Source organism: Choristoneura fumiferana, chromosome 10 (assembly GCF_025370935.1).
Source record: "Choristoneura fumiferana chromosome 10, NRCan_CFum_1, whole genome shotgun sequence".
Taxonomy (NCBI): Eukaryota; Metazoa; Arthropoda; class Insecta; order Lepidoptera; family Tortricidae; genus Choristoneura; species Choristoneura fumiferana.
Genome location: NC_133481.1, coordinates 15,041,494 through 15,062,695, shown reverse-complemented (window position 1 = coordinate 15,062,695; position 21,202 = coordinate 15,041,494). Strand labels below are relative to the sequence as shown.

Below are 21,202 nucleotides of genomic sequence, written 5' to 3'. Positions count from 1 at the left end.
TCAAAGTGACATCACGATACTAGCCGACTAGCCCTCATGGACCTTTTACGAGCGATATACAAGTCAAGCTGATAAGTGATAAATATCGATGCAACTTTTAGGTCGAATATATAATGCATGCACTGGTCTTATTGTTAGTAGCATGAGATGTTTTGACGTCTTGGTAACTTTATATAGGACCTTGACTGTACACGCACTATATGTAATAATATGTAACTCAATCCTTCTAGAAATGTATCAAAATTTAGAGCTGAATAATTGATTGATTGAAGAAAACTCTACTTTTTGTTGACTATACTTGAATTATCATCCAAACCACATGTCCAAAAGTCGACAAAATTAATCAAGACATCCAAGCGCTAAGAACAAAGAAATAGGTAAATTCCAATTTTCCTTTGTCCTTTTGCGTGAAAATGTGGGCTAGGTAATATTTCACGGCGGCCTAAATACTTGAACAACGCCGATATCATAATTACGTGCAAAGTTTAATCGAAATCTGTTATGAACTACGGCACTTATCGTCTCAACGCGATCCATTATAATCCCATCAGGGAAAATAAAAGTTTCGAGGGTCATTTTAAGGGTGATCGGAAATATAATGGGGCAACGCGGAAGTTACGTTAACGTTTAAACGGGATTTTTATTGGTATGTACCGCGTGGTAACAAGGGAAGTGACAAAATTTTCAGTGTTTTGCTTTTGCATCATAAGTGACTCATCATCATCATCATTTACACAGCCGTAATAATTAACACACCGTGCCATTTACTCCTCAAACTACCCTATTGTGACGTCATTGCGACAAAAATCCGGGGTCTAAACAACATCCGATTTTGTAACTTTTTAAAACCGTTTCTCTGAATTGGTTAGATATATGTATTTTGGCGTCCAAAGGAAGGTATCAGGTACAAATCAAGGTCACAGCTCATTACAGCCACCCGGCACCCGACCAGACCGCCTCGCCTCGATCGGTTAGTATTCTTCAAATGGATTTGTATGAGTTGGGTATGCGCTCACTACTACATCAACCCCGTAGCGTCACCGGATCGTCTCACTCGCGAGGTATCCACTCGCGGACGGCGAGTAACCACTCGGTGACAGCCCGCTGCTCGCCGCCATAGTGGCTACTAGGAAATTCGTGGACCACGCGAGGTCAATGCTGCGTCCACCGGTGGACCACCTGTCGACAACGAGCGGACGCCGAAATTTGAGGCGATGCTGGTCGGGTGCCGGGTGGCTCTAATGAGCGTGTCCTTTAATTTAAAGCCGATTTTTACAAGCTTGCATTGTTTGTTATTGTTTTTTGTTTGCTACAAATCTTGCAAGCCAATTTTAATCAACTTTCAGTGGTCGGATTGAGTTGCATTTTGCTATACATAATATATAATTTGAATCATAATACAAGTACAGTCAACAAAAAGTACCCAGTCAGCAAAAACAAAAACTCTTTTTTTGCTCCATGATTTCAACTACCGACTCGATTATTCAGCTTATACTCACCATAGTGTTATTGCCTTATTTAAACCTAAGAACCACAATGCAGTAAAACTTGAAGGTGGTGATTACCATCAGGAGACCTACTTGCTCGTTTGCCATCCAGCCGAATAAAAAAAAAAACAAAAAAAAAGAAAGAAAGAAAGAAGACATTTATTCACTAACACAGAAGACACACATATACAGCAAAATCAACACAAATAAAATAAAAAAGATTTCTGTTATGAGTCTAAACTGAGCTTTTAACTTAATTTTAACTTTTCCATAAATATTTTTTCGTTTCAGAACGGCTCTATCATCGGCCCAGCCGTAGCGGCTCCGCTGCTAGCTCTGTGCTGCTATGGCATGGGTTTCGGACCAACCATAGAAGCTTCAATGAAAGCCCTGATGTCGGGTTCTTACCTTCGCTATGGCGTCACTGGACTAACCCTCGCCCTCTACCAGGAACGACAGCTACTGGACTGTCCCAACATCTTCTGTCTCTACGCAGATCCCAATTTACTCTTGAGGGATCTAGGGATGACTCACGATAGCTATCATTTCCAAGTTGTAGGGCTACTCGCATTTACTGTACTGCACAGGATATTGGCGTATCTTGCGTTAAGGTATCGCTTGACCGATGAATTTTCTAGTAAGTTCATGCACTGTGTAAGTAAGCTCTTGAAGCATAGATAAGAGAATAATTACATAGTCGACTGTTGTAGTAAAATATACAAAAAAAATGTTGATTTACATCATTATTCTTATATTCAAAGATATCTGTGATAGGAGGTTGTTTTACTAGTAATAGTAAATATACTCCAAATTATTATTATAATTAAACTCGAACTTGAGTGTTATTTTTCTAATGTACTTTATTTTTTTTCTTGGTTCAGTTCAGATAGAGAGAAAATAATTTCAAATTTATATTGGAATACAAAAAAGTATCGAGTGTATATCGAAATAATTTAAATTTAATACCCATACGCTACAATGTCATTTCATCGTTACAAAAGGAAATATTTGGCTTCCTTTGCAATAATGCTGTTACGACCACAATTTCCATCACAAACTGAGGCCTTATTGTGTGACGCACTTGTAATCACGGTCATTCTCACCACTTCTTTCTGTCATACAGTAGGTATAAGACGAGGGTAGTAAGAGATGGTGAATGCGATCGCTGACGTCAGAGCGTTAGACAATACGGCCTCAGATCTATATTAATAAAATTATTTAATAATAAATGATTAATGTTACTTTGTTAAGGGCTATATTATCGTATTGAACTACAACCCTTTGCCTTGCTACTTTGGCACTACAATACCACTTACCTTATTATGTCCGAGGCCGTAAATTGGTCACCGGCGGGCAGCGAGGCGGGCAGCGGGGCGATGAGCGTTCTCTGTGTTCATTGCGTGTGCTTCTAGGTACACTGTGTGATGTACAGTCACCTGCATTAATATATTCCACAGGGGAGCGTGCAAAATATCTGATACATCCTACCGGCCCTAGAAATAGAGTCGTATGCACGCCAAGGTGATCAAAAATATCGAAACATAAACTCTAATACCTTAATAATGTGCACGTGCCGATATTTTTGACCACCTTGGCCGCTCCGAGATATCTGGTGGCGACTGTACCTACATGTCGACCGCGCAGTGAACAGAGAACATGCTCCACGCGCCGCTACCCGACGCGCTGCATTCTGGCATCTAGTTCACGGCCAGTACGTTACAGTGGTAGTGGAGAGTAGTTAAAAAGGTTCTAGTTTATTTATTTAATAGTGTTCATGAAATATATGTACCGACAAGATTTCATATTTCTAAGTCTATAATTTGATTCGTTCTCTGTATTCTGTTTGGAAAGAGAACGACGCTGATATTTTTAAAATTTCGCTACGATTATTAATTAATTTGTAAAATTTTTTTAAGATGTGGTTATTCTAAAAGGGCATAGCTCCAAAACTACCACACAATAGATCCATTACTTTTGTCTAGTCTCTATTCAAAAAAAAAGATCACGTAAATCCTAGCTAGCTACATATTAGTAATCTGTGGTAAATCCATCGTAAATCTGACGTAGAGGTTGTCAAAATTATGACAGCTCCTTTTTCTGGTGAAAAAGACAAAGGAAACGTATCTATTCTGTTGTAGTGTTGGCAAATTCAGATTATTTTTTATTTTTTTTTGTATTTTTTTAAATATGGAGAAATAAATTATAATAAATATTTTCCCATGTTCAGGAGGCAAAGCTCTTTCGATTCCTGTAGGTGTAGGTGTAGGTGATAAAAAAATGAAATGTTGTCAATTGAAATAATATAAACTTTATTTATAAACAAGGATTTAATTATTTTGGAGAGAAAATGCAGCGACTTTTGCACAATAATGGTTTAAGGGTTTTGAAATAAAATATCTACCTCAAAAGTTATTGTTGTTTAAATCTTACACATAAAGGTAACTAGTGTTTACCCGCGGCTTCGCTCGCGTAAACTTTTCGATCTGATTGCAATTGAAATTCCGGGATTTTACAAAATTCCACTGGGAATTCCCAAAATTTATATCGTGGTCTTCATAGAGGTATTGTGTTAGGAATAACTGTCCAAAATTTTGAATTCGGTTGAAATTTCAAAATTTTATCCCTATCCCGTGGGAATATCGGGATTAAAAGTAGCTTACCCATGTGTATTTCAGAAGTCCAGCTACCTACATACCAAATTTCATGACTCTAAGCCCAGCGGTTGTTTTTTCGAGATTTTATCCCTATCCCGTGGGAATATCGATATAAAAAGTAGCCTTTGCGTTATTCCAGACGTCCAGCAACCTACATAACAAATTTCATGACTCTATGCCCAGCGGTTGTTATTTCAATATTTTATCCCTCTCTCGTGGGAATATCGGAATAAAAATATTCTATGTTTTAATCCAGGTTATAAACTAACTTTTTGCCAAATTTCATCCAAATCCATCCAGGTCCGCCCGGATTGCTACCACCATCTTGCTCGCTAATCCTGCCGTGAAGCAGCAGTGCTTGCACTTTTGTGTTTCGGCGTGGAGAGTAAGACAGCCGGTGAAATTACTGGCACTTGAGGTATCCCATCTTAGGCCTCTAGGTTGGCAACGCATCTGCAATACCCCTGGTGTTGGAGATGTTTATGGGCGGTGGTGATCTCTTACCATCAGGAGACCCACTTGCTCGTTTGCCATCCATTCGAATAAAAAAAAAAAAAAAAAGCCGTTTCAGCGTGAAGGAGTAACAAACATACTCACAAACTCGCATTTATAATATTAGTAGGATATCCACGAAACCCTTTACCCACTTAATACAAGTATGTAGGTATAGTTATCTTTCTCAAATCTCTCAAAGATCAGCTAGTATTTTTTTTATGTTTCTCCGCTTTCTCATGCAGTTGACAGAAAACTGCCAAACGGCCTTATTCAGTGTAAAAAATCTTAACAGTAGTCGATCCTGCGTAACTCCTGCATACTTGTTTTATCATTTGAATTCTATTACAATTAAACTAACGTATTATGTCATCTAGATTGGTATCAATGCAGATTGCAATCATTGTCACAGCACGATTTCGCCAATTAAAAAAAAACTAAAATTACGCTCATTGAAAACCACCTGAAACGGTAATTAGCAAGCTAGTAAGGTACAAAGTTTGATATTTCTCATCTGATAATTTCCCTAACGATCATTATGCATCCTGGTACATATGATTCAAATAAACAAACTCAAAATATCTGAAACATTATCATCAGGCCAAAACGCATCCTATTATAGAGCAATTTGACTACCATTTAACTTTTATCTCCATCAAAAACATACTTTAACGTACAGTTACAAACGAGCCGCCATGGGGGCAACATTGTTTATAATTTTAGTTTTAAAGACTGCCATTGCCTCTGAGCAGTACAAGACCTCTTTGATATCAGTTATTGAATGTGAGAACCCTGAATTGCCATACACTGAGAACACGCCTTTCGATGTACACATAGAAGCTTATAATTCTAGCACAGGAGTAACTTTGATTCGAGGAAGTCTCACAGTGAAATGTGACGTTAAAGGAAATACGCAAAAAGGCGCTCTATCGTACGGATACGAAACTCCAAATGGTATAAACTGGGTGTATGAATTAAAGAACTTGGATTGCACAAGTTTTGTGACAAAGATGTTGCTGAGTTCTTTGGGTATCCCTTTCGTTAATAAGTGCATGATAAGGAAGGGAACATATATTATCAATAAAGTGGATGTGGACAAGATGGACCACGCTGTTCAAGGTTCAATGGCGCGGAAGTATGGGATTTGGAATGCTATTATAAGCTACTACACCAAAACACACACGCTGACTTGCTGGTATGCTAGACTTAAGGTGGAGAGTTATAAAGCTAAGAAACATTCATAAACGAAGAAGAGGATAAGAAAAATCTGAAAGCATCATAATGTAATTAAAAAATTTGGTTTAATCTGTGATGTTTTTTCTTAAAAATAACTGCAATAATGTTCAATGCTTTTTGTAAACAATCCATTGATCGGATAATTGTAGTGTACAGTCGAGGAAACTAAATCGTGTACCAGGGTACAACCTTCTCATAAACAATTTCACTATGATTTTTGGTTGGGCTGATATATGGGATGTCAATACGACATTACTAGCACAAAGGTTCCACCCTGGTACACAATTCAGTTTCCTTGACTGTACCTAGAGGTGAAGAATTTAATGTCCATGGACATTTCTATTGTGTTATCGAGGTAATTTTAAGTACCTATATATATATAGTACGTAAACAAAACATTGCCAAAAACAAAATGAGGGTTTATTCAAGCTTTTAATTAACTTGATTGTTTGTTGTTGTGTTTTCTTTGTGTCAAATCTTATAAGCCGTGATGGCCTAGTGGTTTGACCTATTGCCTCTCAAGCAGGGGTCGTGGGTTGAAGCACCGGCACCTCTGAGTTTTTCTAAATTCATGTGCGAAATAACATTTCAAATTTAACACGAGCTTTACGGTGAAGGAAAACGTGAGGAAACATGCACACACCTGCGAAGCAATTCAATAGTGTGTGTGTGAAGTTCCCAATCCGCACTGGGCCCACGCAAGAACTACGGCCCAAGCCCTCTCGTTCTGAGACGAGGCCTGTGCCAGCAGTGGGACGTTATAGGCTGGGATAATGATTATAGTTTATTTTCCAGTAGTCGGATTTACTTGAAATTTGGTATACATACTTACATACACACGTATTATTGATACAGTGAACAAAAATAACAGTCAGCAAGAAAAAACTTACATTAAGAATGAAAATTTTAAACAAAAACGAATTTAAAGTAAAATTAAGTATTTTTATCAAAACTAAATATCTGACGTAGTAAAGTGAAATTAAGTATTTTAATCAAAACTAAATATGTAACGTAGGTAAGAGGAAGTACTTATTTTGTTTCTGTTTGGGCGTTCATAATTTATTTCAAACGATAAGTTATGATAAATAAAACTAAATTAACTATCAATTATTCACGTAGATATTTTCTACACGTAGTATTATATACTTAGGTATTATATACATTAATGTGTAATAGCGCCCTTCACGATATTGAAACCTTTGATGTCGTAGATACTCATGAAAAATCTGAAACACAAAACACACGATTAGCTACTTTAAGATCATATCTCGGAAACGGATGCAAGTATCTAGTCGCATAATTTTTGAGTCATAATGTAATTTTTGTTATAATTTTTGTAAGTCGTAATTTTTTCCCAGATTCTATTATTTATTTCAAAATGTTGTAGATGGTCACCTGTAGAGCAGGCGTTTTCAACCTTTTGGTTTTAACGGCACACTTTTTGTTCATCAAAGTTTTACGGCACACTAGTAAAAAATAGCCAAGTGCGAGTCTGACTGGCGTGTAGAGGGTACCACGTTCCACCCGCCCCGCCATTCCTTCCGCTCCGTTATCATAACAACCTGACAACGTGAACCGTACACGCCATGCGTCAGTTTTTTTCGTACTATTTTCCAATTAAAATAGCTATTCATTATTTCACATGTACATAAGCCGTGGTGGCCTAGTGGTTTGACCTATCGCCTCTCAAGCATAGGGTCGGGGGTTCAAACCCCGGCTCGCACCTCTGAGTTTTTCCAAATTCATGTGCGGAATTACATTTGATATTTACCACGAGCTTTGCGGTGAAGGAAAACATCGTGTGAAGTTCCCAATCCGCACTGGGCCCGCGTGGGAACTAAGGCCCAAGCCCTCTTGTTCTGAGAGGAGGCCTGTGCCCAGCAGTGGGACGTATATAGGCTGGGATGATGATTCATTATTTCAATGCAGCATACACTTCGCGGCACACCGGTTGAAAACGTCTGCTGTAGTCTAGGTAGAGCGTAGACCTCTATAGAATAGGTATGTTAGGTTTGTTTTATAACATTTGTTAACAATCAAAATATATAGAGAAAGAAGAGGTATCACAAACAATAAGGTAAACGTACGAGTGCTCGTCACTGTCCCAATAGTTGGCATCTTTAATCTTATGTCATTAGCAATAGAAATGACAACAGTGTGCCATCTTTTGGGCATTAGCGTGTCGATCACTCGGACGTTTACCTTACGTTATGACAAACATTACATTGTGTCTTCCAACAATTATGCGAGCCGATAACACTTTGACTTGCTTTGCAGGTAGTGACGGTTTCTTCGCGATGTTTTCTTTTATCGCTGACCTGCATCGCAGGATGGCAAATATCAAATGTAATTACGCAAATATATTCCGAAAAACTCAGATGTGCGAGCCCAGGTTTCGCACGACCCCCTGCTTGTTAAGCCATAGTTCAAACCACTATGCTATTATATTACAGCTTAACCCCTCGTATGCTTAGGCACGGATCCATGCCAAATTTAAGGCTATCTTTTTGTGTTTCTTTTTAATCAGCAGAATTTGTGCTTATTAAAACAGGACGCGAGTTATCCTGTTTAACATTCATTTAATACGAGTCTCACGGTTGTTTTATGTTTAAAAAAAACAGGAGCCAGGTTGTCATGAATAGTGCCTACAGCCAATCCCGTAAAATAGGCGCACTAAGTCGTCAAGTTGCGAGAAACAGGCCGCTACTACTTATACCTTTAATGTAATGCAACAAAGTAAAATTACCTGTCAGGATGTATGCCAAGTTCCTTTTGAACGAATTCCGACACCTCCTTGCCGATTATCTTGTTCTCTTCAGCTCCTACATGCCCTATGGATTCCAATGTGGCTGCGGCACCGGGAGTATCGGAATCCCCACCAAATGAGACATCGCAGTCGCCAGATACCACGACGGTGAAGACCTGTAGATGATGGTACATTAAAGCCCAACACACACAGACGACGGGCGTATTTACATGGCCGTATATAGACGCCATCACGCCGACGGCGGACGCGGGTCGGGCGCTGGTCGGGTCGTGCGTCCATATACCGCCATGTAAAAAGTCCGTCGCGGGCCCGCGCGCGACCCGCACCCGTCGTCTGTGTGTGTGTAGGGCTTAAATTAGGTCGCCGCTTTGCACGCGTAAACTCTAGAGCCGGCAAATGAATTTAAATTCTGGAATTGTACTAAATCCTCATGAGAATCTTTAAAAAATTTAAGAAATTTATAGTAAGCCTATATGTTATTTCAGACGTCCAACTATCTACACACAAAATTACATCCTTATCCGTTGAGTCGTTTTAGCGTGAAGAGTAACAATTTTCAATTTTCAATGCACCTTAATGTAAGGGATGCGTCCAAAAAAAATGTAACAAGTGGCTTTTATGACTGAAATATAGATACACAGAAAAACCAGAAAAAGAGACCAGCGCTGGGAATCGAACCTAGGTCCTCAGCATTCCGTGCCGCGTGCCATACCCCTACACTACCACTGGACAGGTGTACAGACACGAATTTCTCCTATGCACCACATATCTCAGCTTGCTTGTATTTAAGTTAAATAAGAAACCCTATTTATTTTATTAACAACTTATTTCGTTAACAACTTTGTTTACTACTGATACTTCAACTCGAAGGTCAATTTTATTTTGTTATAATAAAAGACGTTTTAAAATAGTTGGAATATTACTTACAGCAGGATCCTTTTTAACCGTCTTTACCAAAACAGGGATTATTTTGTTCACAAAATCTTTGGGTATTTCACTCTTAGGAAGGTTGGTCAGGATTTTTAGGCACGGCATTTTGCACAATGTTATGTTTATGCACTGATAACTTGTGTTTCGCTGGATGGATACTGAGTACTTTTATGTAACTTGTTACGCTTAAGATAATAGTTATTGTGTTGTGATAGCAATGTTATCAGTGTTCAACAATAATCTAGCAATAATATTTATTTTATATTTAATATTATGTTACCAACCAATATTTATGTCCACGCTACAGCAATATTAAATGCTTCATATACCATACAAAGGGAAACGTGCACCAAATAAAAGTCGCACAAAGAGCCATGGAACGAGCTATGCTGGGCGTCACACAGGTCACACTTCTTGACCACATCCCCAATTCTGAAATTCGAAAACAGACTGGAGTTGTGGATGTGGGCAAGAGAAGTAACACAACTGTAGTGGAGATGGGCGGGTCTCTTGGCGAGACGCACTGACAACAGGTGGTCGAAAGCAGTTACGAAGTGGTGGCCAAGATCGGGTCGAAGAACGGTGGGCCGCAGACCGCCGGCCCGTTAGTCGGGTGACATCTGGCAGGCGGTTGGTAAACTGTGGATGACTCTAGCACAGGACCGGGCAAAGTGGCGTGACAATGAAGAGGCCTTTACTCTGCAGTGAGTAGATGTGGGCTGATTTGATTGATTGATGATTGATTATATTCACCATGCAATGGTGTAGCCGTGTGTCCGAAAAAAACTGTTGGTAAAAAAATATTTTAAATACAAAGTTTTTCTGGCTGACTACTTTTTACATTGATGTCTGTTTGCCGGCACGGCAACACAAGTATTATAGTTATAGTTTTAGATTGAATTCTCTCACTTTCGTTTTATGGCGGTTAACTCTCTCGACGTGTGCTATGTACCTATACATTAATTTTTTGCTCCATTCAGTGTAAAGTGTTTGCTAAATAAAGTTATCTTAATAAACAGCAGACTTTTTTACTACGACTAGCCAAAGAAATCGAAAATTCGAAACGGGGTGATGGCGAAGAATGGAGAAAATTGGTCATACATTACAATCAGTGAGTGAACAATCAATCATCCCCTGTTTTCCTACCCTAAAGTTGTTTTTTTTTCAAATTTATATAAGACTAACTTTGAGATAAGTATACTAATTCCAATAAAAAAAAGAATTATCAAAATGGGACTACCTTGTAAAAAGTTATGCGTGGTCAGGTCATACATAAAAAAAAATATTAAATATTTACGCGTCGACTTGAGAACCTTCTCAAAAACAAACAAGTTGAGAACCTCCTCCGTTTTTTTTCGTCGGTTAAATAACGAGACTCAACTCCCTCCCCCCCTCCTATTACAAAAATTCATTCATTTTGAACATAATTATGATTGACATAATTTCATTTGTCCTATCCCGCGGGATCAATGCAATTTTCCGGGATGGAAATTATTACCTATCCCATTTTCTACCTAAAGTCAACTGTCTCAATACCTAATTCCATCTCAATCAGTTTGGAAGTTTAAACTTGAAGATTTCATAGACAGAGTTACTTTTGCATTCAATATAGTATTAATGAATTAATATTATTATATCGTGCGCGGCACAAAAATTACCATAATGTCCTTCCCAAGTTCTCCACTATCTCCACACCACATTTCATCACGATCGGTTGTGCATTTTAACTGTGAAAGCCAGTGAAAGCGTTACAAACAAACGAACATACATTCGCATTCATAAGTTAACGTAGATGGATGGATACATATATATCACGACACCTGCAACGTTAAGTATAGAAAATTATGAAAAAGTTAATAAAAGTAAGTTAGTGTAAAGTAAATAGTTAAGTGTAGTAATAATAAATATCCCCGGTCCTTTTTATCACGACACGTCGACAGAGATAGTTAGATAAGCAAGGTTACAATAGATGTTATCGTTTGGTATTATAATAAACACAGCCAGTGTATTTTTATCATTACAGCTCCGACCGCACTCGTGCACGTGTTCGTCAATACTAGAACAGAGTATACAATTGGCTTGCAACAGTAAGTTATTTTTAACTTTAATTAACTTAAGTGCTTTTTTGACGATCTTAGGCCGTATTGTCTAATACTCGGGCGCTCGTGATCGCGTCATTATTACCATCGCTTCCTCCCGCATCCTAAGTATACCATGTGACAGAAAGAAGTGATGAAAACGATTGTGATTCCAAGTGTATTAGACAACAAAGCCTGTGAATATACTAGTATAAAGCTTGAGGTCCCGGGTTCGATTCCATATAGGGGCAGATATTATGTGTGCCATGGCTGGCACATGATTTATCTGGATCGGCATAGGCGTATATAGAGGGGGGGCCGGTCGGGCCGTGCCCACCCCAGGATGTTGGGCGACCGATTCAACACAAAAATCCTGGCCAGCCCCCCATTTACTCTCCCACGTATGTCCCCTAAATTATGTATGAATAATACGAATATTTGTTCTCTAGTCTCGCTCGTCGGTGTAATATAAATTTAACTAAGTATGTACTCGTATTTATTTAAGTATATTTATTCATGGGTGCTAGGCAACGACCTATCAAATTTTGGGACTACGTAGGTCAAATTGGTGTTAATTGACCTGTGATATTTTTTAGTTATAGCTAGGTTTTTCTAACATGGTGTTATTGAAGAAACTAATAAGGTCAACCGGGGCTCTGTCGTCTACGGGGCTAATGGGTCCATTCCAATTATCATAAGAAAAGCATCCTTTAGAACAACGCACGCCATTTTTTTTTAAGTATTGCGTCTATGGTAACGCAATTGCCCCATTTTCACAGGTCCGAAACCTTTTATTTTAAGAGAATATTATAGCTGTAAATTTAACTGTACTTGTGTCTAATAAAGGAATAAATTTGAAATCTGTACCTACAATACCTACATATCTTAGAAAACTTAGTTTGTGAAAAAAAAGAACCCAAAAATGCTGTTTAAAATTCATGTCTGTTTGTTGGTGTGTTTTTATCAGCATCACGTTAAAACTATACTTGGTTTGGATAGGTATTTAACTAAATGTAAACAAACTTCAGCTGCCAGATTTGGTACATTCAAGAATTTTAAACATTTTACTTAGTAGAGCGAAGTGCCAGAACCGAATCTTTTTACCCGACTGCAAGGAGTTTTTTGCGCGTATCTTGTATGTAATATTCTTTATTACCGCATAACTCTCACACCACTAGACGGATGTAGACAATTAAGGTATCATTAGAATTGTCCCAAAACCCAAGTGTACTTAGATAGGTAACGTTAAAAAAAATAAACATGGCGGCTGTGAGATGCAAATATTGGGGGTTAACAATTTTTTTTCCAATACGACTAATATGGGTATCAAAATTAAGAGCTCATCTTAACGATCTCAAAAACCTATTTCATGACTGTTATTATAGTAAATAATATACATTATAATGTTACTACAAAATATTAAAAACTGAAAAGAAGACTTTTAGTGCTAGAAAGCTGTAACCATCAGTGGTAAAAGAAAATATACAAAAAACATTTTTTAGGGTTCCTCCTCGTCTAACATCAGTACCAGACGAATACAGGTGAAGTGGGGTTTAGTAAGTCAACCTCTCCAGTTATAGGCCTATCAGCCTCAAGCTTTCTGGGGTAGCTCTATCCACGTGTATTACTCGCTTCATTGTGGCTCGAAAAGAGCCAAAGAATGAGCACTCGCCGACGGGACCAGACGACCCAGACCCTAAACTACGAATAAACTAAAAACGATTGTACCGACTGTCGCCGATCGCGCCCTCCACCGTCAGGGTGACGCTGTTAAATTCAGTGGAAACACTAAGAGCTGGGCGATGTTCGAGCGTTTCAACCATCGCATTTTTCTGGGCGCTTTTCTATAACAAAATGGCCGAATATTCTGATATAGTTTTTTAGTCATCTGGTTGAAATACGTAACTCTGACAAATAATCGAAAATGACATCAAAATCTACAGCCAATTCGTAAAAAAATGAGATCAGAAAAATGAGGCGGGTGAAACGCTCAAATATACCCAACTCATAATTTAGGCCTCGTCCTATAGCTACGAGTATCAGAAACTCGTGCCGAACCGACGCATTTATTTCGTTAGTTGAATATCAAGTCGTTGATAATTTCATGAATCCGTCCTTTTACAATGAAATTGTTTACGGAACTAATAAATAATTTAAATCTAAAAAGAAGTAAATCAAAATAAAAAAATAATAAAAAACCCGCTTGCAAAATACACCTAACAGTTGTGACGGTAAAGTGAACCGAAAAGATCGAAACAAGACGAAAAAATTAAAATAATCAAAAGCTAAGAGAATTTAATGAAAAAAAACGATACAAGACCAAACACAAACGGTTTACTTAACAGATGTTCATGGTAGTCCTTCAACACTTAATTCAATGTTATGAAATGCGTGCAGAGGCATGCATTTGTTACCATCACTCAATCTCATAACATAAATAAGATATTATTATTATTTCATTAATTTTATATCATATCGTCAAATTTCAGTTCAATTATTTGATGATCAATATTATTTCCAAGTAATTTTTAAATAATATTTAGGTAACCGTATTAATATTATTTGATGATTTAATTTAGGTGACAGACCTACTATTTTAGGAACAAATATTTTTTATTAGGTGACCAAAAATGCATTTATTAGGTGATCGATAAAATCATACCCTTAATAATATAGTAAAAAAAAACTGTGATTTATTGATTATTGATAAATATGTTATTAACATAATTATGTTACAAAGAAAATAAGCTTAAAGTTGATACAAAAAAGATATCGCTCGTTTTTGTAATTATTTTCAGGATTTTTTGTAATTATTGTTAGATTTAGGTAAAAGGGCAAAATGCCGACATATTCTTGTGGTCTCATAAATTAGAAGTGATTTTTGATTTCTAAGTGGTGGTTTGATTCCTATATTATTATTATATTACGTAATATAATTATTTTGTTTATTTGTTGATTCAATATAACATTTTCGGCTATGAGATGTAAAAAAAATACTCTAACCTATTAGAAGATAAAATTGTTTGGTACCCCTGGAATCTAGGAAGGGGCTAATGCGTCTATAAGAAACGAGGTCAATTAGACGCTATAGCCCCGAATATTTTTGTTCAACTAATTACCCTAAACTAAGGCTAGAATTTAGCGTACAACATAATAATAAACTTTATCATGTGTGTTTTATAACATTTTCTCGATTAAAATCATTTCGACCAATCCGATCACATAATACCAGTAAAAGAAGCTTTCACCCCACCTGGGGTTATAGCGTCTAAAAATCCCAGCGTTTACAGAAACGTAATTTACACGTAGAAGTTATTAAAAATGCCAAAAACTGCCACTAAAATATGAAATTAGATAAAATATGCTAGCTTGTATCATATGTGTTTGTTATAAAAGATAAATATGTTGTTTAAAGTATTGTGACGCATTAGCCCCGGTTGACCTTAACTGAAATGTACAAATTTCGGGATGAAAAGTAGTAGTCGTCCAGCAACCCACATAGGTCCTAAACCGTCGACTTTTTAGCGTGAAGAAGATACAAACATACACACTCGCACGCAAGCACGCACTTACAGACATACAAGGACTGAGGACTTTCCTCTTAAACCGGGCTTCATTGGTTAGGAAATGTAGACCAAATTGTCAATGTTACTTGACACCATTGTGAAACTGTGGCCGTATTGTCTAACGCTCTAACGTTCGCGATCGCATTCACCGTCTCTTTCTACCCTCACCTTACAACATGTGATAAAAATAAATGGTGAAAACGATTGTGAATCCAAGTGTGATGCCGAGTTTAGACTTGCAAGAAAAATCGTTGCATTACATTGAGAGGCTGTAAAGCCAATGAGTTTGTAGTGGTAAATCCAGCGCCGCAATGTATTGCAATTTACACGATTTTTCTTGCAAGTCTAAACTCGGATTTAGACAATAAGACCTCTGATACTAATCTATCCCCAAATAAAACTCAAATTTTTACAGATGACTGTCCGCTGGGGTATTGTCAGCGCTGGCAAAATCTGCAGTGACTTTGTAAATGCCGTCAACTCGTATCCTGGTAAGGGTGACCAGGTCATCGCAGCCGTGGCCGCAAGGGACCGCAGTAGAGCCGAAGAGTTCGCTAAACTACACAATATTGCTACGGTGTTTGATTCGTATCAGGCTATGGCTGATAGCTCTGGTGTCGTCGGTATGAAATTACATAATACTTAGGTTTTTCTAGAAAAAGAAAATACTGTATACTCACCTGCATTTCTTGATTTTCCAGACGTTGTCTACATCGGTGCTTTGAATCCTGACCACTTTGCTCTGACCAAATTATTCCTTAAGAAAGGAAAACACGTTCTATGTGAGAAGCCCATGTGCTTGAACTTGAAACAAACACAGGCCCTGGTCAATATAGCCAGACAGAAAAAGCTGTTCTTGATGGAAGCTGTATGGTCAAGATTTGCCCCTGTCTACCTCGCATTGGAGAAAGATATTGACTCAGGAAAATTAGGAGATGTTAAACTTGTCGAAGTCAACTTCGGAGTTCCGCTTATTTCTGTTGACAGGCTAACGTATGTGCTTATTCTTTGTTCTACACGATGACTTTTAACCATCACCGATTGAAAATCATCGTGTAAGGTAAACGTACGAGTGCTCGTCACTGTCCCAATAGTTGGCATCTTTAATCTTATGTCATTAGCAATAGAGATGAGGGTGTCGTCTATTGGGCATTAGCGTGTCGAGCACTCGGACGTTTACCTTATGTATACTATTCAGTCTACAAAATGCTATCATTGTCCCTATATAGTGAGCAGTCTTATTCTTCTTGAATCAATTTCGGATCTTCACGTAAAGCGCTGTTTAATTGGTCATCACTCAATGAAGATTAGTTTTTGGAGTATTTTTGTATTTTTTATTTCAACTCCAAATTTGTTACTTTTACGGTCTTCCCGTAAAACCCATATCGAAAATACAAACTGAAACAGATGCACAGAAAAACCAGAAAAATAGAAACCCAGGTCCTCGGCATTCCGTGCCACGTGCTATACCGCTACACCAACGCGGCGGTGTAGCGGTATAGCACGTGTCACGGAATGCCGAGGACCTGGCTTCGATTCCCAGCGCTGGTCTATTTTTCTGGTTTTTCTGTGCATCTATGTTTCAGTTTGTATTTTCGACCTCACTCAATGCATATTGGAGCATAGAGCTTAGCCGCATCACATCATACGTGACCATCAATTACGACTTTATAGGTAGATATTAGTACCTTTGCCGCGGATCGGCAAGGACAGCGTAGGACGACCAGTAACGAGATGGACGGATGACCTGGTTAAAGCCGCAGTTGCGTCGCTTCCAACCGAAGCAACTGGAGGTCTGTGGAGGAGGGCTATAGCCAACAGTAGACGTTCTACGGCTTATAATGATATTGATGATATGATGCGATTGGATGCAAGTAATGGCCAATTAGAATGCCACACGGCGATTTGTGTTCCTAGTTTTCGTACTTAACACTGTTCTTTGTGGGAGACCCACTTGCTCGTTTGGCTTTCCAACCTTTGTTTCAACGCTTATAATTTTATTTGCAGCAAAAAAGACCTAGGAGGCAGCGCCTTGCTGGATATTGGCGTATACACTCTACAATTTGCACAATTCATCTTCAAGGATGAGCCAACGAAAGTGACTGCTGTTGGAACTGTTAACGAAGAAGGTGTGGACATCATTGCGCATATAATCCTTGAGTATAGTGGAGGCAGACGGGCGGTCCTAAACGTGGATGCCACTGTGAAGCTGTGGAATAAGGCGACGGTTACTGGTACCAAAGGACGCGCTACGGTATGGATAACAAAGAAACTTGTGTAATTGACAAGATTTCATATTTCTATGACTATAATTTGATTCGTTCTCTGTATTCTGTTTGGAAAGAGAAAAACGCTGATATTTTTAAAATTTCGCTACAACTTTTAATTAATTTATTTCAATTTTTAAAGATGTGCTTATTCTAAAAGGACATAACTCCAAAACTACCACACAATAGATCCATTACTTTTGTCTAGTCTCTTAAAACTGACGTAGACGTTGCATAGAGACGTTGTCAAAATTATGACAGCTCCTTGTTCTGGTGAAAAAGGCAAAGGATAACATATCTATTCCGTGGTAGTGTTGATTTTTTTGTTGTTTTTTGAATATGGAGAAATCAATTATAATAATTTTTCCCATGTTCAGGAGGCCAAACTCTTTCGATTCCTGTAGTAATTTACAGGTGTTAAAAAATTTAAATCTTGTCAATTAAATAGGTACATACCAACATATCAGAATGGCTTGCTCTGCTAGGTTTCGGTGTGAAGAGTAAGACTTCCAGTGAAGTTAAATACTTGCATACGAGATATTCTATCACAACTATCTTGGCTGACAAGCTTCTGATGTTTTGGTGTAGTTGACTGTGATCACGTACCTCTAGGTGATCACTGCTCCTTTTCCACACAATGTCTTGAAAAACTTTCAAATACTTCTGTGAATGAGCTTCTGTAGGTCCATGCAAATGGGTCATTAATCTTTTAAGCCTATCCTGTGACTCGGGAAACAACGATGATACAATTGTATAGATTTTATTTTGTTGTTTGCTCCCACACTGGCATATAACTGGCACAACTTCTAACTTTTGGTGGATGCGCCATGGCAAGAGACACTGCCATGGCAACGAGCAGACATAAGAATTGATTGACCCAAATATACCTTAGCAAATAATGGTCACGGAGTTTGAGAGCAATGTCATATGCGACAGGATTCCTTTATGATTTTTCAGGTGGAGGACCCCTTCCATTTCCCTGAGGATTTGACTCATGCCGATGGTTCGGTGGAAAACTTTCCCCTGCACACCTCTGACATCCCTTACTACTTTGGCAACAGCGCTGGATTAGTTTACGAGTCCCTTGAGGTGGTCAGGTGCATAAAAGAAGGTAGTAAAATGTTTGATTTCTGATGCTTTCAATTAAAAAAATTTAACTGACTACAAAAAACCATGAAAATAATTTTCTACCAGTCTGAAGTCGGTGCCTCAGCACGAGCCAGCAGGAGTGATTGAAGCCCATGTATAGTATGTAGGAAAGGTAGACGACTAAAGGTTCACTCCTGCTGGCTCGTGCTGAGGCACCGACTTTAGAGTGGTAGAAAAATATTTTCATGGTTTTTTGTAGTCGGTTCAATTTGTGTTATAATTTTTTTTCCACGCTTTTTAGTGAAAATAATCTAAGAAACAAAAGTTTAATGTCAACTGCTCGTCACCTTTTACGAAAGATTTATTTTTCCGATGCAGAGACGTCATTATTGAGGAGCCCTGGTGCTTCACCACCCGTTCCATTTTACCATATGCATTACGAGAAGCATAAATTGCTTAGTAACTGTGTTAAAGTTATTGAAATTCAACCCGCGAAATACTTGTATGTATGTATGTATGTAAACTCTTTATTGTACAAAAGAAAATTAACAAAACATTACTGAGTACTAACTCTGATGGTCAATTGTGGTCTTCATCATCAGTTACACTTGACCAAATGATGATTTTCAAGAGCAAATGCACGAGTTACTACTAAATATATCCAAATTAAGCCGCAAATTAATTATGTAAGCCGTGGTGGCCTAGTGGTTTGACCCATCGCCTCTCAAGCAGAGGGTCGTGGGTTCAAACCCCGGCTCGCACCTCTGAGTTTTTCGAAATTCATGTGCGGAGTTACATTTGAAATTTACCACGAGCTTTGCGGTGAAGGAAAACATCGTGAGGAAACCTGCACAAACCTGCGAAGCAATTCAATGGTGTGTGTGAAGTTCCCAATCCGCACTGGACCCGCGTGGGAACTATGGCCCAAGCCCTCTCATTCTGAGGGGAGGCCTGTGCCCTGCAGTGGGACGTATATAGGCTGGGATGATATCCAAATTACCATAGGTGTTCCTACTATAATTGAAGTAGCCCCCCTAATCTTAGAATTGATTACTTCATGATTTGGCCCTATTTGGCCGCCCACTCAGCTTTGGCTCTGTACTAGTTTGCTAGTGTCGTTCGGAACTCGACACAAAAGATTAATTTTCTTTTTCTTTCCATAATGAACCTTCAGAAAAACGAAGGACACCATAAAGTCCCGAGCGACATTAACATTCTAGTTGCAATACATCGTTGGCAGTTAATTCACGTTTGGCTATATCATTAATAATTTTCGATCAAACCTAATATTGAATATTTACCAAAGGATTTGCATATTTATACATTACGGACCCGACACGCACTTAGATGCTTTTTATTTTCGCTGAAGTCCTGTAAATTAAATCGGAATAGCAGTGTCCAGAAGAGGGGATAACCCGGGTGATGCAAGAGGATAGAAGAGAGGTCTGTGTGGCCCAAGTTTTGAGTTTCACGAGTGCACTTACAGAAGTTTGCACCGTCTCTGTACGCGTCTGTCACCCGTGGTCATAACAGAGACACAGTGTATCGTGTAATCGTGCACAGTGTCGTAGTCTGTTTGCGCCTTTATGCGTCGGTTTACATTATTCCAGTAAAATCGTGCGAGTAGCGATACATTGCGGGGTCACAATCCAAACGAGTTACGCAAGATCATTGGCGTATCTAGGGTTACTTTTCAGGGGGGGGGACCTGGCCTGGATTTTTGTGTAAAGGGTCCGCAGTCCAATGGTCCAAAAAAATTTACGCATCTATCTTACTTAGAGATATAATATTGTCCGAAAATTGCACCTTTTTTTCACTCAGGGGTCCTTGGCATTATGCTTGATTTCCTTGGGGGTCCGCGGCTGAAAAAGGTTATGAACCGCTGCACTAAATCATACTGAGGTGGGCACGGCCCACCCGGCCCCTCCTCTACTTATATACGCCTATGCACAAGATCGATCGGGCACCGCAGTGTCATGCTACTGGAACGGTTTTACTGGAATAATGTGAACAGGGCATTACGGTACTGTGCGCGTTGTGTGTGTACTAACCATACTTAATGTTTGCAGGACTTTTGGAATCACCACGAATGAGCCTCAAAGAAAGCCTCACGCTCGCCAAACTTAAAGATACTATCCGAAAGCAGATTGGCGTCCATTTTGATGTAGATGACCAGGAGTTCTCTTAGTTTTGAGTTAAATATAATAAATAAAATAACAATACAATACAAAGACTTTATTATATATCGAAAATACAAACTGAGACATGCACAGAAGAATGTGACGTCTCTCGATGAGAGCGGAACATAGAGTCGCTAGTGCTGCTGCTTAAGTAGCGTAGTAGAAATAAGCAACCTGAGATATATATGCATAGGAAAAATTCGTGTCTAGATTCCTGTCCAGCGGTGGTGGTTATAGCACGCAGCACGGATTGCTGAGGACCTGGGTTCGATTCCCAGCGCTGGTCTCTTTTTCTGGTTTTTCTGTGCATCCATGTCTCAGTTTGTATTTTCGATATGGTTTCACGGGATACCCGTAGTAAAAGTAACAAATTTGGAGTTGAAATAAAAAATACAAAAAGACTCCAAAAAACCAATCATAATCTTTATTTTATATCACAATATAGTAAGCAGTACA

At 38.6% G+C, this 21,202-nt stretch overlaps 3 protein-coding genes across 4 annotated transcripts in view; 2 read left to right on the top strand and 1 right to left on the bottom strand.

Moving 5' to 3' along the window:
• The window catches only part of LOC141432174 (ATP-binding cassette subfamily G member 4-like), a 106,258-nt gene extending 102,359 nt beyond the window's left edge, over positions 1 to 3,899 (top strand). Inside the window, exon 11 of the mRNA XM_074093650.1 lies at positions 1,779 to 3,899. Within this exon, the coding sequence (XP_073949751.1) occupies positions 1,779 to 2,168 (390 nt within the window). The 3' untranslated portion in view covers positions 2,169 to 3,899. The remainder of the gene's footprint in view (positions 1 to 1,778) is intronic.
• A 2,018-nt stretch (positions 3,900 to 5,917) lies between these two features.
• On the bottom strand, positions 5,918 to 15,980 carry LOC141432173 (macrophage migration inhibitory factor-like). Of its 2 annotated transcripts, XM_074093649.1 has the most exons (4): positions 15,891 to 15,980; positions 11,225 to 11,293; positions 8,616 to 8,791; positions 5,918 to 7,095 (listed from the first exon to the last, which is right to left on the bottom strand). In XM_074093649.1, the coding sequence occupies exons 1-4, from the start codon at positions 15,894 to 15,896 to the stop codon at positions 7,032 to 7,034; spliced, it is 315 nt and encodes a 104-aa protein (XP_073949750.1). In that variant the 5' UTR covers positions 15,897 to 15,980; the 3' UTR covers positions 5,918 to 7,031. The 2 variants fall into 2 exon arrangements, with proteins under 2 accessions (XP_073949750.1, XP_073949749.1); XM_074093648.1 differs by lacking the exons at positions 11,225 to 11,293; positions 15,891 to 15,980 and adding an exon at positions 9,564 to 10,293.
• Positions 11,545 to 20,793, top strand: LOC141432172 (trans-1,2-dihydrobenzene-1,2-diol dehydrogenase-like). The gene is made up of 6 exons (XM_074093646.1): positions 11,545 to 11,653; positions 15,626 to 15,833; positions 15,912 to 16,203; positions 17,218 to 17,464; positions 18,435 to 18,588; positions 20,636 to 20,793. The coding sequence occupies exons 2-6, from the start codon at positions 15,626 to 15,628 to the stop codon at positions 20,752 to 20,754; spliced, it is 1,020 nt and encodes a 339-aa protein (XP_073949747.1). The 5' UTR covers positions 11,545 to 11,653; the 3' UTR covers positions 20,755 to 20,793.
• The last annotated feature ends 409 nt before the right edge of the window (positions 20,794 to 21,202 follow it).

Excerpts from the sequence above, each read along its gene's own strand:
- LOC141432173 (XM_074093648.1), bottom strand. The coding sequence starts at position 9,671 with ATGCCGTGCCTAAAAATCCTGACCAACCTTCCTAAGAGTGAAATACCC. Across the intron at positions 8,792-9,563 it reads CGGTTAAAAAGGATCCTGCT|GTCTTCACCGTCGTGGTATC; the intron begins GTAAGTAATATT and ends CATCATCTACAG. Across the intron at positions 7,096-8,615 it reads CTTGGCATACATCCTGACAG|ATTTTTCATGAGTATCTACG; the intron begins GTAATTTTACTT and ends TTTGTGTTTCAG.
- LOC141432172 (XM_074093646.1), top strand. The coding sequence starts at position 15,626 with ATGACTGTCCGCTGGGGTATTGTCAGCGCTGGCAAAATCTGCAGTGAC. Across the intron at positions 16,204-17,217 it reads ATTTCTGTTGACAGGCTAAC|CAAAAAAGACCTAGGAGGCA; the intron begins GTATGTGCTTAT and ends TTTTATTTGCAG. Across the intron at positions 17,465-18,434 it reads GTACCAAAGGACGCGCTACG|GTGGAGGACCCCTTCCATTT; the intron begins GTATGGATAACA and ends ATGATTTTTCAG.